The sequence below is a fragment of the Topomyia yanbarensis genome, chromosome 2 (assembly GCF_030247195.1).
Source record: "Topomyia yanbarensis strain Yona2022 chromosome 2, ASM3024719v1, whole genome shotgun sequence".
Classification (NCBI taxonomy): Eukaryota; Metazoa; Arthropoda; class Insecta; order Diptera; family Culicidae; genus Topomyia; species Topomyia yanbarensis.
The window spans coordinates 394635435-394655645 of NC_080671.1; the positions used below are offsets into that span (position 1 = coordinate 394635435).

Here is a 20211-nt window from a genome sequence, read left to right on the forward strand (position 1 = left end):
GGAGGATATTTTTGTTAGTAAGAGTATAGAAGTTGGATATACTTCTTCTTTACCGACGCCAGAGAGGTGATTCCACTACCTGGACTAGATATCGATCCACCAATTTCATGGACCGGGGACCAACGGCGTTACTTTCCTTCCGAAGGAAGGCGTGACCACATATTTTTTCACCTCAGAAAAATCTCAACGACCTCGGCTGGAATTGAACCCAGGCCAACTGGAATGAGTTGCTCAGAAACAAAAATTGGATCTCCTTTTTTGAAGCTATCGTCAATCCGGTGCTAGCGTAGTCCTGGTACTAAGTTTGTGTTTGATTCTAATGAAATGAAATCGAAACAAAAATTCCATAACTAATCTAGTTATGGATTTTGTGCCCTTCATAACCGCGATTTCACTCAATTTTCTTTTTAGTGGAGAAAAATTGATTTTCACCTCAATTTTCCTCTTTCGGGAGAAATATAGCATTGTGGAAAATGAGGTTTATTCCAAATTAAAGATGTTTGCCTTCGGTTTTTCGGAAAATGTCGTCAGAATTGGTCAGTTTCGCTCTATCAGAACCCGTGAATTTGGCTTAATTTGAGAACAATATCCAGCCTGGTTGGTTGAATATTTTCTGATGATCAAATTTACGTTACTGCTACATATCATCATTTGCAAGCGTGCCGATAGAATTGGTGGTGCTGAAATGTAAGAGTATATTGCCAAAATTTGCATTTAGTTGATCAAACAATATTCACACGCTATAACAAATAAATCTGAATAAAACGAAATTTTGATCCAGTACGATAGCACTTCCCATAGCCTATCCCATGTGGCGGAACGCTCCGCTCTCGGTCAAATTACCAATTAGCCAAACTGATGGGGCTACTTTATACACCGCTCTATCGGGGGTGGGTAATCGCTAGCCTTCCACATTACCAATCCCATCACTGCACGGCCCCTAAAGTTGGAATCCAATTCGATAGGATGCGAAACAAGCTGGGGTGGGTGGAACGGCTTTTTGTGTTATTGTAATCGGTTTTCCACCATTCCACACCGGTGCCTGTTAAAACCTACAGTTGACCCAATCAACAGCACCCACTCTGGTTGGAATCCGGAATGGATCGATTCCAATGTTGATGAACTTTTCCGATGGAATTAGCGGTAAAAGACGCCGTTCTGTGACCTTCACACAAATGTTTGTGTTTCTATGGGGTGAACGAACGAAAATATGAATTGCAAATATAATAACTTTTGGGGGCAGGCATAGCGTAGTTGGTCAATCGATTGGCTTGTACGCAGCTCACCAGGGCTCGATTCCCAACCCTGCACATAGGGTAGAGCCTTTCCAAAAAAAAAACAATTTTCCAACCCGGAAAAAGAGGTACAAAAAATGCGGCTAAAAAGTGACCAATTGAAACTATGATTGAAAAATTGCTTTCTCTCGTAATAATCTTGATCTAAAAGATTCCAAATATTCCAAAGCTTAATACTAAAGTGAAGAATATTTGATCAAAATAATGGACGCTTTACAAAATCGTCGAATTAAGGGCAATATGAATGGTTAGTAACCCTATACTGCAACACTACGTTTTCTAGTATTCTTCTTATTAGTTGTGTGCAGCATAAAAAAGCTTGATTGTAATGTAATCTAGAAACATCACCCATCATTAATAGTCATAAATGGAACAATAGCCTCTATGCCCTGTATCCAAAGTCGAAAAAGCAGCGCCAATTGCTTTTAAATCGCAACAATTACTACAATCAATCAAACGAACAAACAGTAGGACATACCTGAATCCTACATTAGCTGAGATAATAGCGATCATTTAATTTGTAAATACTGAAATGTCCATCAAAGCCAACGTAAACAAACAGAACTCTTCGAGACAACGTGCTTATTTACACAGCGTTGGCGGTGATACATCATACAGTAAACAGCCCCACAGATACAATAACAATGAAATGTGTCCTAGTCTAGTGCCCTATAGCCCGACTCGACTGACCCATCATCATATGAAACGGTTGCGCCTATCTCGGGACACCCGATTGCTGATCGCTTCACCGATGATGGATGGAACTGCGAAAGGGTCACCTAGTGCCTGTTACTGATAATAATATTCGACCGTTTGTCGTTGTGCTGCCTGACAAATACATTGACGTCGTCTTTGACGACATTTCTACGTCCCTTCGGGAGTCGAATTAGTCGCCACTAAATCGACACTGTTTGACGTATGAAGCTGTGTATTGCGCACGTCATTGTCTCCCCAATATTTGCATATTCGAACGCGTAAGAGAACGAACTGTTTTGAGCGTAATTTATTGGTAAGTTGACTGGCTTATCTGTGTTTACAATCGGCTCAGGGGATGTACTGAAAGCTTTCGGTGGAGAACATCATGCAATTCCCCGTCTAGAGTAATATGATAGGCGAGTGATAGTAGGTCGGAAAAATGGTATTTTTGAACTTACTAAAATTTAAAATTGCGAAAAAATGCTTCACGTCGCCAAAAAAATCTTCCTCGATAATTATTCTTTCGAATTCACAGTGTAAAAATCCTGCTTAATTCAACTAGTTGTGCATCCTTGTGCCATATGACAACTGATCACCTTGAATATGAAAATCATTTGATCATCTTTAATATGAATATTTGGCACATCCATTCATACAAAAAATCCGGTGTGACTTCCGAAACTTTCGAGCGTGGCACTTTTCAAAAAAAATTATGGACATCGTCTCATCAGAATCCGACACTAGCTTAGTGACAAAAGTAAGCTAGTGCTGGATTGACGCTAGCTCCAAAGACGGAAAAACGATTTGTGTTGCCGAGCAAATACCTAGTCAAGCGTGATGTCCCACAAGAAGTACATTTCATACCCATCTAGATAGATAATACCAAGAGCTTCGAGATCCACATTGATACGGTTGTAAGATTGTGTCCATTATCCCAACGACTTCCGGAACTTCCTTTTTCTACCGGCACTCATTCAATCACAATGGATCAGACGGACTATGTGACTAAATTGCGTTCAAAATATTCCTTAGCATACCATCGAACATCGTTTCATGACCCATATTGATTTGATTAGTTTAGAGTATACTACATACCTGCAAATATCTACTCGTCGAAGAAAATGCTGTCACCATTCGGTTCACTTTCCGTTGGTTTCCAGCTATCAACTACCACCTCGCTTTTAGCATTATCAATAATGAATTAATCACTTGGCCCACGCCGGTATTGGTATGTACGCTTCAAGACGGGCACATCCTTTAGGAGCAGAGTGAAGTTAACTCTGTGACGACAACCTTAAAAAGGTCGCGAAGTAAAGAAGGCGGCGTCAGGGTTTGAATAATTTAGAATTTTGCTACTGCTGCTATTTCAGAAACCTCCAAGGACCAGCAATGCACACATATGGAACATTAATGTACCATCTAGGATACAGTGCATGTGCTACATATTCATACCGCTGCCGTCGAGTGGAACGTGACGATGAACCGTTTCGTCATACAATGACCTCTCATATTTTCTAAATGAAGTCATTCTCGGTCGGATAGTCAGGAGATGACTTGCGAAGGCTAATTTACATAAAATATTACATAAAAAGTCTGCAAAATGGTTAAGGTTAAGGAATTGAGATATTTTTTATAATTTATTCATGTATTTAATACCCTATGCTGATTGAATTGACGATATTACAAATATCTTCAAGCAATATTACATGTATCAGTAAAAATAAACTTAGTGCATCAAATATCAATAATTTCTACTAGTTTATTCGTAAATCTCCATTTAACGTGTCGACTAGGAAAATAGCCATTCATATTCTATTGCACATAATTGTAGATTTTCATATTGACCTCTAACAGAAAGTTGATTTAAGATGTTGGCTGATTGGACCATGCACCATGCAATTTTCCTACTCTCACCAACTCAGTATTACCTTCACTGAATGTATATCTAATTATTGTGCTGTTTCTCCCTTTACTGTTTCTCTCTCAGTGACACTCAAAATACGGGAATATGCAAACGACCACACGGCTATAGAAACGCATTAGTACACGCGAAATTACAAACGCGCTGGCATACGCGACATACAAACGCCCACGCGATAAAAATAGCGCGCACAATGACATATAAACGCTCGAGCTTTTCGCGATAGTACAAATCCGATCGCAAACGCGATCAATCACGCATACCTACGCCCAACGCTTAATGCACGCAGTTTCAAGCCCCGCTCCCACGAAATCATGAATCGTACTCACCCGGGAGCTCTCACTCAAAAATACGTAACTTATATACTAAACTGGTTCAATTTTTGACTTTTAGCTCCACCAAGCTCTACTGATTCCTTTTATGGCCCTTGGTAATTGTGCAAATTTTGGTACCAATCGGTTGCGTCTACGGACCCTCCAAAAATTTCAAAGTTTATATGGAAATTAGTATGGAAAATCGGTTAAATTTGAAAATAAATTCTTAAAAAATCACCTCATCAATCAATGAGAACACTATATGTTTCTAAAGGTATTATTCTGCTGAAAACATTTGTGGAACATTGCAAGTTTGTGAAAATTTGCTGAGAAAAGTTATTAACAAAAAAAGCAGCATGACTTCAAAACAAGTGGATTTTATTATTAATCTTAGCAACCCTGTTTGAGTAACCTAGTTTACATTTGTATAACGATGGAGCTATTCAAACAGGGTTGCTATGATTAATAATAAAATCCACTTGTTTTGAAGTCATGCTGCTTTTTTGTTAATAACTTTTCTCAGCAAATTTTCACAAACTTTTAATGTTCCACGAATGTTTTCAGCAGAAGAATACCTTTAGAAATATATAGTATTCTCATGAATTGGTTGATGAGGTGATTTTTTAAGAATTTATTTTCAATTTTAACCGATTTTTCATACTAATTTCCATATAAACTTTGAAATTTTTGGAGGGTCCGTAGACACAACCGATCAGTACCAAAATTTGCACAATTACTAAGGGCCATAAAAGGAATTAATAGAGCCTGGTGGAGCTAAAAGGCAAAAATTGAACCAGTCTATTATATACACTAGATAACAAGTTTTAGAGCGCCATAACTGGAGACTCCAATGAGAACGGACAGCTCACTTTTTCAAAACAACGGCCACCCACACACCTACTTCTGTGATCTCGCATACATAAAACGCTGTGGTGATCAAGTTAATATGTTAGTACTTACAAATTCATCAACGCGGTCTCAAGTGCGATTATGTCAACGCACGTTTCCACGAGATAATGAATCGTTCACGTCCGGAAGCCTTCAGACTCATCTAAAAAAAAACAAACTCATACGCTAGAACAGTGATTCTCAACCTGGGATCCGCGGTCCCCTAGGGGGCCGCGAAAAGGTTTATGGGGGTCCGCAAAGATGGATACCTTTCCGGTTGGATATTGCAATTTAAAGCTGTTTGGCAACAAACAGAAATTATTATATTGATATAAAAATCGATCTTCACAAACAGTATTATGTCGTTGCCTCCGGCTGCGCAGTGAAATGAATCAGCCACAAAAAATTAAAGGGCCTGTAAAGCGTAAAAATATAATTTCGATAGACTAAAAAAATCTCTTTGACCTACATTCATGCACTGTTGAGCCGAAGTGAAAACGAATGTTAATCTCAAGGATGTCATATACATACAGTTACACCACGTGAGAAACTGTGTATAGATAACGTTTAAAAGTTTATCCAAGGCAAAAAACTTCATTGCGAAGAACAATATGCAACACTGCATCGAATATGACAACGTTGAAACCAAGATTCTGAATATATGGATGACGATAAAATTGAGGTGCACCTAAACAATTTAGCGCCGTGCATTAGACCAGAACACGTTAAAAGATTTATATCAATGTCCGGAGAAGTGGAATCCATTACAAACGATACGTGAGGAAAAAATTTCAGCGTCATTCCCAACGGCGTTCGTGTTGTTAAAATACAGTTGTCAAATAACGCTGCGCACCTACACTGGTCAGATTCCTACGTGCCAGTTTTGTAACAAAACGGCACATTACGGAAAACAATACTCCGAAGTCACCGAGAAAAATCAAGCTACTACAAGTAATACCACCAAAAAGCAGTTTTCAACAGATGCTGATAAAAACACAATAAATTGGCCAATCAATAACTGATGCTATTTATATATCGAAGCCAAATTCCTGTATCGACAGCGAAATAATGACGATTGGTCTAGTTTCTCCAAACCAACAACCAGCCCAATAAATGGCAAGAAACACGGATTTACGACTGCGACCCGCCAGAAGCAAAAAAGAACTTTGAACTTCATGAAAGCTGTACCGATCAAGACATGAACGTGAACAATAACGCAAGAGAAGGCAAATAGGTTGACTAGACTGCCCAGAAAAATGATGAATTTTTGAAAACTCAATTGGCCCACCCCTGAGTCGATTCCTAGTCCCACCAGGAGTACTTGCACCAAATTTGAAGCAAATCGGATTAGTCTTACTACCGGACCAACGTGCCTGAAGTTTGTATGGGATTTTTCAACAATTTACATGGAGAAAACTCACTAGTTCGTATTTTCGCCACTTGGTGGCACTGTATGTATCGTATTATCACTGTAAGTGAAAAAAAGAAAGATAATTTAATTGTCCACAACTTTGTCGAAGACTGCTAGTAAATTCGGCTTTGTTAAAAGAAGTTATTAAACTTTTAACGAAGTAATGTCTGAGTCAGTTTCGCATGGGGCCTAGCAGTGCATGGTTGTGTATCAGTACTCGAGTCCCGTGAACTATAATTTTTTGTGAAATAATGGTTAGATTTAGCTGAATAGTATGTTTACAAGGATTGTAGTAAATAATTCGAGCTATGTTTTGGTAAAAAAATTTAGTTTCACCTGTGACCGAATAGAGGGCGCCACCACTAACTTTTCATAGAAGAAAGATAGAGTATCAAGATGTTCGGATGAAATACTGAAAAATGCCTGCTCTGTAACTTTGTAGAAGACACCAAATTTCTATCTCTCTCCGTTGAAAAGTTAGTTTTGGCGCCCTCTATGCGGTAACAGGAGGAACTAAAATGTTCTAAACAAAGCATGACTCGTATTATTTACTATAATTCTTGTAAACATACCATTGAGCTAAACCTAACGATTATTTCGCAAAAATGTTTGGTTCGTGTGAATCGAGTACTGATACACAACCATGCACTGTTAGGCCCCATGCAAAACTGACTCAGACATCACTTCGTTAAAAGTTTAATAACTTCTTTTATCAAAGCCAGATTGACTAGCAGTCTTCGGCAAGGTTGTAGACAATTAAATTATCTTTCTTATTTTCACGTACAGTGATAATACGATGCATACAGTGCCACCTAGCGGCGAAAATGCGAGCTGGCGGGTTTTCTCCATGTAAATTGTTGAAAATTCCCATACAAACTTCAGGCACGTTGGTCCGGTAGTTTGACTTGTCCGATTAGCTTCAAATTTGGTGCAAGTACTCCTGGTGGGACTGGGAATCGACTCAGGGGTGGGCCGATAGGGGTCATTTTTTCCTGTCACTCTAGGGTTGACTCCCAAGGTCTGGTGAACAGCACAGCTAACGCATTAGCGCCAAGAAAAAGGTTCTCTACATGAAGTAACAAGCTGTAACAACCTCGAGTGATTTCGAAGAGGTTCGTGATACGACGAATGTTAAGAACCGCTGCGCTAGAAGTCTCAGGGTACCATGACCGGATACTCTAGTGATATGGGGAAACTAACTCCCTTCTAGGTCTGAACCATACACTCAAAATCGTATACGTACCGAATGGACATTCAAAAGACCACGCGTACAGGAATACACACGCTTATACAAACGAATATATACACGCTACGTTATATTCGCGCTACACACACGCCCACGCGATCAAACTTTTCAACGCTCGTTCTCTGTGCGATAATACAATATTGGTCTCAAACGCTAACATACAATTGTGATCTTCCTCGCTCGCCCATGCCCGCAAACTCGTAAACGTGCAAACATCCCGGTGATTAAATAAACTTTTTAGCATTTATAAACGCGATGTCAAGTGGAGACCTACAAACGCACATGCTCGCGCGATCATGAATTATAAAAAAAATGACGCTTATATCCAGTAGAAAACACGTTTCATGGCAACATGACTGATAACTCTAGGGGTATGGGGAAACTCACTCTATTCTAGTCTCTAAGCCGCACACTAAACATTAAGTAGGGTGGAGCCTATTTTCGCCATATTTCTCTTATCACCCTACCCATTTGAAGCCGTTGGTTAGAGCGGCGTCTTCCATCTTTGTTCAACTCATTGAGTCAAATGGTAGCGCGACAATAGGGGCGCTCGATTCGAGTTTTCGTTGCAGTTAAAAACGAGCATTTCAGCGTTTTCAGGACATTTGTCTTATTATCATAATGTTTAACAACAAAGCAAAGCTGGTGATGCCAATTTGTACGCATTCCATCGGTTGCAGGTTGAGAAATTAATGAATTCGTGAAGCACCCTCTTCAATATGGTGAAAATAGGCACTTTACCCTGTCAGATTCACAGTACGCGCGATTATTCAAGAACTCACGCGAATATGCGAATGGTCACATGGTTATACAATCGAATTTATACACGCGAAGTTACATACACGCTAATATACGGGACAAATATAACATACAAATGGTTAAACTCTTCGCGATTATCCACGCACACCTACGTCCAAAACACCCTTGTGATTAAGTGAATATTTTACAAACCGCGTTCGCGCGATCATGAATAGATCACATCCAGAAGTCCCTACCCTCGGTCCTAGCAGCCTAGGTTCATGCCTTCAGTTGGACCAATCATAAACAAAATTACGTGCATATCCACTAGGCAATACGTTACATGGCATCATGACCGGAAACTCTAGTGATATAGGAGACTCGCTCTCATGTAGCATCTACACCTTACACTAAAAATTAAGTATCAGTTTCAAGGTCCGCGCAATCATTCAAGAGCACACGTGAATGCGCGATTGGTCACACGGTTATAAAATCGAATTATTACATGCAACATACAAATGGCCACACGATCGAACACGTTAACATACAAATGCTAGAGTCTTTCGCGATGATACACAAAGACGATCATGCAAATTGCAATCATTCACGCACAACTACGCCCAAGTTTTCATAAACATAAAAACGCACCGATGATTTAGTGGGCGCTATAGAACTTATAATCTGATTAACGCGGTCTTAAACACGAACAAATAAGCGCACGATTATGAAGTCCCTACGCCCACACATCTGAACTGAAACTGCAAATCTGAAATATCGCAATCAGATTCACGATCCGCTGCAATTAACCTTAAGCAGGGTTTTAATGGGTAATATTTCCCGCCACGTTTGCAATTGTAGTGAGTGATTTTGACAGGGAGCCCATCCCAGAACCTAGCTCTGCAGCTCCAGTAGGACAACTCTCCAGTGTACTCCATTTGAAAACAACACATCGAATTTAAAATTAATTTCGATGGTTTATGCATAAACTGTCCATTTTATGTAAAAACTGTCCAAAAATACTTTTACAGTGCACTTAATGGACCGTTTTTTTTCCAAAGGTTTATTTGACACGGCTCGATGCGTTAGCACACTGAGCCGTGGTTCTTCTAAGTTTTTACAATAAGTAAAAATAAAAAATACTAAGAAAGTCTGTCTGCCAGATCTTGTTGACGCAGTTTGCTGCTGCGTGTTGAGATTCTTTTCCTTGGCGGTGAACCATTAGTTGCCCTATCCGTCGCAGCTTGTGGATCATTTAGTTTGCCTTCTCTCGCGTAATCGTTCACGTCCATGTCATCATCGGTGCTGCTTTCTGGCTTGTCACGGTCAGAGGTTCTTGGTTGTATCTTGTTCTTGCGAGTCGCTCTTGTAAATCCGTCTTCATCAGTATTTGCTTCTTTCTTGGTGTCGTAGTCGTTGTCCCTTCATTATTGGTTTGTTGGGTTCGTTGTTTTTGGTTTATCTGTAATTATCGGTGGCTGCTTGTTAGAATTGGCTGTAGTAGAAGAGTTTTGACTAGTCGCTTCGGCATATGTTTTTCCGTAGCGGACTGTCTGGTTGTAGCATTGGCATGTTGGAGTCTGCCCAGAATATGTGATCAGTGTTGTTTGCTTATAGATTACGCCATCCTTCGGTGATTTGCATTCGATAGTCATGTAAGAAGGTATTGGTTTAGTCACTCGCATCCTCACAAATACCGATGAAAAAATTTCTCCAAGTGTCATTTGTAATAGATTCTACTTCTCCGTATTGCGATATAATTCATTTGATGTAATCTTTCTTAGTGCGCGTTGTCAAATTATGGATACAAACGTTCACAATGTCGTTTTTCATATACACGGGGATCTTGATTCTATTTTGGTGTTATTAAATTCGACCTAGTTGTTGCAATAAAGTTTTCTGACTGTACTAAACTTCTAAACGTAATCAAACACACAATTTTTGACGTGGTGTAGCTGAATGTACGTAACATCCTCGAGTTTGAGCTCCGTTTTAACTTTAACTAGTTGTTCCACCTCCTGAACTGTGATTCTAACACGAGATTTCTTAAAGTCGGCCGAAGTTATGTTATCCTGTAGCACGAGCACTTTCGTGTCCTTTGGCAGAGTCGTTGCCGGGGGTAACGATACAATATTGTTTGTGCACTGGATATAGAACAAAGCGCTGACTTCCTTCACTTGTACCTATAATGCAGCGATTTTTTTTATAATTAATAATTTTATTTAGGCCCAAATGCGGTAGCTCGACGAGGCCGATTGTTTGTTTTTTTGCAATAAATAAAAAAAAACAGCTATGTAAAATTTTTGGTCTCGTTCAGGCGCAGCTTGCTGCTGCGTGTTGAGATCCTTTTTCTAGGGGGCGAAATATTGCCAGTGTTGTCCACAATGCAGCGATTTTTTGCTTCCGCTTTGTGCGAGGTCAGAAGCTTTGTGCGAGGTCAGAAGACTATAATGGACCATTTTCTTCGATTTTAGAACAACTTGAACTCGGTTTCGGACGATAACGATGTCGATTTCTTAGTTTGATTCGAGCAATCAGTGGCTACTCAGTTGGAAGACCCGGCCAAAATATGAATTATGAGCGTGATATTTTTAGATGAAGTGCTTCAATTTCAACAAGCATTTACTAATATGTATATCGGAATCGACGGATTTAGCTATGTCTGCACCGATCAGAAGCACTGGAACGCCTTTCTCAGCAATGGTTGGCCATGCCAAAACCTTCGGCTCGAGTTTATTTTTTCCGACGGACATAACATCGTCTGATGTTGATCAATTGTTACCAGTGTAATAGCCATCGTTTCCATTTATTTTATGGTGCCAAAATAGGGCAGACTTCAATATGCTTCTCCAAGCTCTATTCACCACCGAAGTCTGGCGGTGTCTGAGCTAGCTAATGGGAAGCAAACAGCGATAATATTATCTCAAGCCTGAACGCGATCCACGGTGACGATTCGCTCATAAATGGCATTGGGGGTAGATGGGTCCATTGGTAGGAACTGTGATAATGTCATCACAGATGCCCATGTGATGACATCATCGCAGTTCCTCGATGGCGGAATGGTTAACGCACCCAGCTAGAGACTGGGAGATCGCAGGTTCGATTACTTCTGGAGGACCTATCTTTTCTCAAAGTGTCTAATAAAAGGTGAATTATCACCGTTCCGGTCATTTTATCTCTGTATTTTCCATTGGACATGTTCCTGAAAACCGTGAACAAGGGAAAAACATGACTCATGTCGGAAACAAGGAATATGTGCAAAATAAATTTACCATTGGAAAAGTGTTTACGGTGAAGTGTACGGCAGCAAATTGGTATATTTCCGAGTCGTTTCACTGTATATTATGGTGCTCGCTTACGTCTATGATAAACTACGCTGCTTATATTCAAAATACAAGGGCCAGGGACATTTTATTTTGGAGGACGACCACACTTGTTTTTATTTCCGGCCTTTATTTTCTTCGCTACAATCCTTCAAAACATTGGAAATAGTTGCACGCACTTCTCTTACAACTCTTGAATAATTTCTTTTGAACTGATTCATCCGAACAAGTTGGCGATCGATTCACATAAATCCCGTTTAAGGTTAACAGTGTAGTAGGAGGTAATTGCAACAAGTTCATTGGTAGACATTTTTGGTGCTTGTTTTGCAGTAGAAAAAACGCCTGAATTTAATCTAAAACATTCCGAACAGGTGTTATTTCTCTTTATTTTTATATGCTTCTAGTATCTTCCTAAAAAGCGCTTCCAATTCGTAGACAATTTTTTTTTAAACACCTCTTGGACTTCAAAGGGTTAAAACGTGGTGGACAAATGCGCGAAAATGAAATATAAACATAATACATTTAATTCGTTCAGTGAAATTGATTGGCTTTTAACATTCGCACTTCACCCGGCGTTGCTAGGTTTCCGACAGCTCAATTCCGGAATTGTGTAGGGAGCGGGACGCCTTGTTAGCTAGCTAATGAAAATTAGCCTCTCCGGCACTCACGCATTGGATGTATCTATGTAAGGTTGGTTCCTTCGAACAAACCCACCAACCCCGATCGTCTTACGCCTGCTGCTGTAATTTATCGAATCAATTAACCACACAACGCAAAATTCCGCCTTCATCCGGATCGACTGCGCGGAAAGCTGCTGCTTCGGGTCGGGGTGTGTCTAGCGAGCTGTCACCACACACACACCCAATGAATGAGAAAACAAATTGGTTCATTGCTAATTTCATTTATTGTGTTTTTTTTCGCTCTACAAGGTAAGCCTCTTGGTGGATATTGGAGTGGTAACAGCAAGTGGCAGTTCTGGAACCGGTGCAAGTGAGTTGTTGTTTTTGCATCCTGCTCTGTATTTGGCAGAAGCAGGAAGTGTTGTGCTGTCGCCGTTGTTGCAGGGGTAGTCTGGTAGGATGCGACGGCAAAACAATGCAGTCTAACAACGCTTCGTGGTCGGTGACAGGTAGTCGTAGAAGCTGTCCTGCTGCGTTTACCGGTCCGTTTTGATGGAATTCTTTCGTCACCGTGTCACGCCTCATTGGCTGACAGCACAGTTTTTTTAAATTAAGTTGTTCTGCTTTTGAGGCAACCAAACGACACAAGGTCCCGATCGCGTTGCATCCGCTATGTTGTGCTTCCTGATATTTTTTTTGTAAAATTTGAAACGCTTTACGGAGTTACATATTAACGCAGCTAGAAGACTTGCGCCGAACTGTGCTGTCTATTTATTATTCACGTCAAGGTCGTTTCAGCCTCCAAACGACGTTGTGGGTATCGATTTTGTAGCCAAATTCCCCATTACGTCAGGTGCTGTGACTGGCTTCATGAATGTGTAACAGTGGAATGGATATTTCACACACCAAAAAATTCTGAATTTTATCGTTGACGTAATTGCAAGCATGACACAATTTAACAAGCCGTAATTCACCAAATGACGAAAAATAACCGTGTTCCGTTTAATTTTACATGAAATAGACACTTTACATGCTCAATGACATAAAATTACACTTACTACCATTCAGAACAAACGCCATATGTGAAGTAAAATTACGTGCTTTACGAAATTCAACGACATGTAAAATTGGAATCAAACGTAAAACTAAGTTATTTTTGATGCTCGTATATGTCAGGGTCAGGAGACGTAAATTTACACGATTTTTTCTAGGTGTGTAGATTATGGTTACTAATGTCTAGTATTTTATAAAAGGAAAAGGTTTAAATTAACTTTCACCTTCATCAAACAAACAATCATTAGTTTTCTAATCGCTAATTGGATGAAGAGAATTGTTTCAGCAATTGATTACAATTTACTGTAACACGTGAGAGATTTTTTCTCGGAATACCATCAAGGCAAAACTCATATCAATTCTCTTGTTAATTGTACCCAAAACAAGTCACTAGATGTTTCGATGGTTATTACAATGAGATGTTCGAATTACTAAGTGGAATATTTATGAACTCGTATCGTGAACTGGAAGTCTCATGAGTCTCTTCAGGCTTTGCTAAAGGTTTCAAATAAACTACCACTCTCTATCCTACATCCAGTTCCGGGTTGATCATGACTTACATCACCGTTTAACATTTGCTGCTCCTGTCGAAGGTACGTACGTACGAGTACGACGTGAATAATCTGACGCGATATAAATACCATCATACCACCTCGCTTCCCAGCGAACCATCGGCCGTGGCGGTAAAGCAGACGATGTGGCAAACCAATGTGAGATAATTAGTTTTTGCTTTTTCTCACTCGCATACCTTAAGTGAGTTCGGATGCTATCATTATCATCACTTTCCGAAGGACGTTCTAGTTGAGGGCATGACCACTTTCATGAAAGATGTGTAGCTGGAAGAACAATAAAAATATTCATCGAGCCATGTTTCAACTTAAGACGCAGTGTTTCACGTAAAATGAAGCTTCAATGTCAACATTTTGTAACTAATCCATAAATATCTGCTTCAACAAATGTTTCTTCACAAAATACTTAGTAGCTAATCAAAATTTCTAGAACTATGTGGCAGAATCCATACAACTTCGAACAGAACAAATGAAACACCATATGTAGATTTAATCCCCGTTCCGTCGTAGCTTCTCGGTTCCACTGATTTACTAGGACGACAAAAACACTACCCTAATCCTATACTAATAAGCTTTGCAGAAATACTGTTTTCACTATTTATCATGGAGCACCGAAACAATGTCACCCAAATCGGTTCTAATCCCATCGTCTTATCATTGCTATTGGAAAAGTTATCCGGTACGTGGCACAGATTTTTTGTTCAATTAGCGAACAATGTAATGAACCAGAAGCGTGATCAAATCAACGAAACATACGACACTGAAAATATTTTCGTTCAACTTGGATACATGAATCGTTGCAGGATTTGATCAATTCTGATCACACTTCCAAGTAAATTGAGTCAGTCGTCTGCGTTAATCTTTACTCGTGTTTCCTTTATCTCAATTTCCTTCGAACTATTGGCAGTTATCCTGAACAAATTGAATAATTCTGTTTCCTACTTTTCTCTCCCCGCGCACAGGTAAGGATGGTTCAAAAGTGACAACGGTTGTGGCGACAGCCGGCCAAGGACCAGACAGACCACAGGAGGTATCATACACGGATACGAAAGTGATCGGCAATGGAAGCTTCGGGGTCGTCTTCCAGGCGACGCTCTGTGATACGGGCGAGCTAGTTGCAATCAAAAAGGTGTTACAGGACAAGAGATTCAAGGTAGGTACAGTTGAGTTTTGGCTGGGGAATCAGAGTGCATATGTACACTAGAGATGGTTGTGTTTTTACTTTTGTTGAACCCCATACCAAATGGAATCCAAACATTTCAAAACTAAAAAACCTGAGCAGAGAATTTTATATTTAGAACATCTGATGCCTGCTCTGAGCTCGAGCACAGCACATTGAAATGGACAACCGGAACCAAAAATTTTATAATTTAGTAAAATCAAACCCGAGAATTTTAAAACTTACGAACCGAATTATAAATTAGAAAAATTCGACGCGAATGCAAGATGTTTTATATGAAGAAAGGTCTCAAATCCTCGAAGAATTTAAAGTTTTAGGAGCTACCGCGGACCAAACGTCGACTCCGAGTTAGATTCGTGGTCAAGCGAAAAGTGAGCGTTCGAATCCTGATGTTAGATAACGCTCAAGCCAAAAATCAACATTCATGTATCGTGGTTTCCATCAATGAAAACGTTGAAAAGAGTTTAGAATCAGTTTTTGGAATTCGAATTCCAGATCTCGATTTCGGCTCAAGCAGCATAGATGATCGGAATAGTTGAGTTCCCGACTGCAAGATTAGGGAAACTGAACATATAGATGTCGATGCCGTCGCCTATGACGAAGACGACGTCGTTTTATACTGGACGAATGCCATTCTGAAATCGATTCTCAATCCTGATTGGATTCTGTATGGATTTCGGTGCGGATGCAGTAGCCGATTTCAGCACCGAATGTGAACTCCGACATGTTGGGTACATTACGGATTAAGACCCGGTCCGGAGTGAGTTTCAGTTGGTAAACATGTTGAGAGGCGATCCAAACAGGAGTCCTTTGTTTCATTGTAGTGAATTCGGGTTATTAACTAAATCTTATGCTGATTTCGATTTTTGAATAAGAGTTGCTCTAGGTTCACTCAAAACCGTAATTTTATATGGGTTTTGTAAACATTACCCAAGTAACAATTGAAGTTTTATAGCACGCTAAAAATTCAATCTAAATTTTATCAGTTGCTATAAAACTACAATAAAACTTTAATTGTTACTAGGGTAGGGCGGCTCGAATACAAAGCCAAGCGAGTAAAGGCGCTATAACCTAGGCTCAGTAGCCAGGGTAGGGCTAAATACCTCTGTTCTATCCCAGGAACCATAAGAGTGACATCTCTTAGCCAAGTCACTCCCAACGATTTATTAAATGCCCATCAAATTGAAACGGACGCTACGGTTGTCCACGTTTCTTCCTTATTCAAGGTTCTAGATGGTTCGTTGATTAAATTCTTCATTAACCCTCCGTAAGTCGCGCAAATGGCTCACTGAACGAGCAGCCGCAGCTGCTCTAAGACGATTTCGCTAGATTTTCAGAGCAGTGTGCACTTAGTGCACTAGCGCGACTTCCGGAAGGTTAAATGAATAATTTAATTGCCGTACAAATTTGAATAATCTTCATTTTGTGCGCTGCACAAGACACAAACATTAATATTGACAACAAAAATTGTAGGCGAACTGCCCGACCAGGAGAAAATAACTGGGCAATAACCCGAGCATACTATTTTTTGGTATTCATACCAAAACTTAGTATTAATTGATTATTATACCTCATTGAGGTATTAAGCAGGTATTGAAGAAACATTTTTCAATACCTGCTTAATACCTCAATGAGGTATAATACTTTATTTTAGTATTATTTATGTATTCCACTTAATTTTACAAATACCAAACCAATACCTTATTGAATACCTCCATAGAGTGAATTTTATTATTGGAAGATTGAAAAATGTTTTATTATTATTCAGGTATTATAATAACTCGTTTCATTATCAAATAGTAATTTGTAGAACATGTCTGTGTTATTTTTATTTGGTATTTTACCTCTTATGTAGAGCTCATTAATACCATATTGTGGTAAACAGTCGTTGGTATTGATACCTAACTTTAGTATTCCGCAGTTATTTTCTTCTGCTCGGGTAGACTACCGCGGACCGAACGTCGATTCCGGTTATTATCTGGTGGTGTGTAAGATTCGCGGAATGCTGTCCAGCATATCCGGTCCCAGGTGTGAGAGGACTATGCGATTGTACATTAGCTTTTGTACGTGCTACCCGATTACTTAGTCACCGTACAAACGGTGTAGTATCGTACCTCGTTAAGCATTGAAAATGAGTGTACCACAAAAGAACAGAGAAGCCTTGTGGAAGAAGACCATTGTGATTGACTTTAAATAAACTGGCGTAATCCGCGCAGTAGAACAGTTACCACAGAACAGTTGGCAATTAAACTACAGGAAGTCTCTCAAATACAATTCCACCATGTGCGCAATACATGTTTTATTAATCGTTGTGTGTCCAACAAAAACACCTTTAACCGGTCTCCCCCGCCGTCATATTGTGAACATTTAAAAGATCCACGGCTCCGTTAAGCTACCGCTATGAGCCGTGTCAAATAAACGAAATAAAGGATACCGCCAATTAAAAGGCTCATAACTGTGGTATTATCAACCGATTTAGACACCGATTTTGGTTTGACAATCTCATCCACTTTTAAAATCTGTAAAAATGAAGGTATCTTGTTCCTGATAATTCGGATTTCCGGAGGGATGTTTCTGTGCTAGGATATGATTTGTAAATTGTAATAAAATCCTAGCAGTATAAACAACAATATTATTGAAATTGTCTCAGAAATCTCTTATTTATCGTTACGGACCCATATGGCAATTTGACCTCGGAACGGCCAATCGGTCCCACGGGAACCTGCTCCGGAACGTCCGTCACCAGTCACCAAATGGTCCAAAACCATGACATTACACTCTTCTGAGGCAATTCCATGAATTTTGATACCCATATTGCCAGTATTACATTGAAATTCGTAAATAGTACCTCAATACTGGAACATTCCTCTGGAAATCCGAATTACTGAAAACGAGATGAATTCATCTGATTCATTCTTACTGAGTCCAAAAGTAGAGAGTTTCAGAATCCAAAATACACCCAGAAGTCGGTTTAAAAATGCCATAGTTATGAGCATTTCTGTTTTTTGGGCACCCGGGTACTGTTGTCGGCCTGTTGCCGGGTTTAAAAATCCAGAAGCTCCTCCTCAGGCCCCCGATTCCCGCATCATCAATTTCATTCCCTTAAAAACTATGCATGGTAATGTTCAAAGATGACACTAAATACCAATTTTCTACTTGGGGAAGAACACTTGCATTTCATGGATCGAAATCTGAAAAAGTGCACGAGTAACCTGTCGGACACATAATAGTTAAGCAGAACAAAATGCAAAATTTTATCAAGCTTGACAACGTATGTATCAAAATCCCCGTATATATGGACGATGATGCAGTCGAAGTCCGGTTGCACGACTTTGCACCGTATCCACCGAACATATCATTTGATACAGCATCTCAAAATGCAGATAAATCATATCCGTTGCGAATGATACTTGGAGACACTTCTTCCAAGGTTTTACAACGAATTGTATTTGTGTTGCGAATGAGACAGGCAAGGCCTATTCGTTCCTATGTTATCATCACAGTCAAACTTGATGACATTCTCTATAATCAGACAACGCTGTGCACCTATCCAAGTCAGAAAAATATGTGCCAGCTCTGTAAAAAGCTAGCAGAAAGCACTATACTAAAACTGGCAAGAAAAACTCACCAACTGCAATAAAAACCAACGTCCAGTCATCGACATGTTCTGCTAAATCGCAAACACCTATTCAGCCATTGATCACGACTGTGCCTAGTAGCACAAAAGCAAGAGCTAACGAAAAAGCTTATGCAACAAACGGATACACGATCATGCTACGCAAGAATAAGAAGCAGGCAGAAACAGCCGACCATAAGCACCATAACAACAATAGCGACGACAATCGAAAAAAATATTTTTTATATCGTTCATACATGCTCCAAATATATAAAAGACCCACAGTTCAATAATGTTAACGCATTGAGCCATGTAGAATTAAAATAACTTTAATAAGAACACGATTGAACATACAGCGACTGTCGGCAAAAGGCGTTGTCATAACAGAATGCTCAACAAGAGATCGCGTGCCAGCAGGTACATGAGGCGGTTAGCACAACAGCCACAGAAGTGTTGGGTACTGGTTTGATGCTGAGTGCCAATTAGCGACGGACGAAAAAAAGCAGGCCAGAAGCCGAATGGTCGCAGCGGCTACACGACAGAATAAGGATGTGCTTAGTAGTAGGTAGCCGAGACAACGTACGCGCAGTCTTAAAGCAGCGCTGCCACCGAAGGAGGCACCAGGACTAAAGCAGCCATAAGCAGCACTGCGGAGAGCGTCCTGGAATACGTACAGAGGAGTCGACGGAACGATTGGTTCGATGGCGAGTGCCAAGAGATATTGGACGAGAAGAATGCAGCACGTGCAGCGATGTTGCTTCAAGCCACTCGTCAGAACGTGGAGTCATATCGACGGAAGCGAAAACAGCAGACTCGTCTTTTTCAGGGGAAAAAAGCGCCGCCTGGAAGAGTCTGAGAGAGAGAGGAGATGGAGCTACTGTATCGCTCTCAGGAAACGCGGGCGTTCTTCAAGAAGCTGAATGACTCTCGCAACGTTTTTGTGCCGCGGGCCGAAATGTGTAGAGACAAGGAAGGTGGCCTCTTGACGGACGAACGTGAGGTGGTCGAAAGGTGGAGGCAGCACTACAATGAACATCTGAATGGTGCGCAGGCGGACAATCGGGCGTTCGAGGAGGACGATTATGTCAGTGTCGCAGCCGACGGGGCTGTACCGGCGCCCACTATGAATGAGGTTAACGAGGCTATTCATCAGCTCAAGAACAACAAGGTAGCTGGTAAGGATGGTTTAGGAGCGGAACTCTTCAAGGTGGGTCCGGAGAAACTGACGGAAAGCATACACCGAATAATCGGAAGGATCTGAGACAGGGAACAGCTACCGGAGGAGTGGAAGGAAGGGGTAATCACCCCGATATACAATAAAGGCGACAAATTGGACTGTGAAAA

The 20211-nt window shown here is 40.3% G+C and overlaps 1 protein-coding gene across 2 annotated transcripts in view; it reads left to right on the top strand.

Annotated features, from left to right (window-relative positions):
• LOC131684831 (glycogen synthase kinase-3 beta-like) overlaps positions 1-20211 on the top strand; it is a 99272-nt gene that overhangs the window by 38833 nt on the left and 40228 nt on the right. For both annotated transcript variants that reach the window (XM_058968032.1, XM_058968034.1), the window contains exon 3: positions 15034-15224. In XM_058968032.1, the coding sequence (XP_058824015.1) occupies positions 15034-15224 (191 nt within the window). The remainder of the gene's footprint in view (positions 1-15033; positions 15225-20211) is intronic.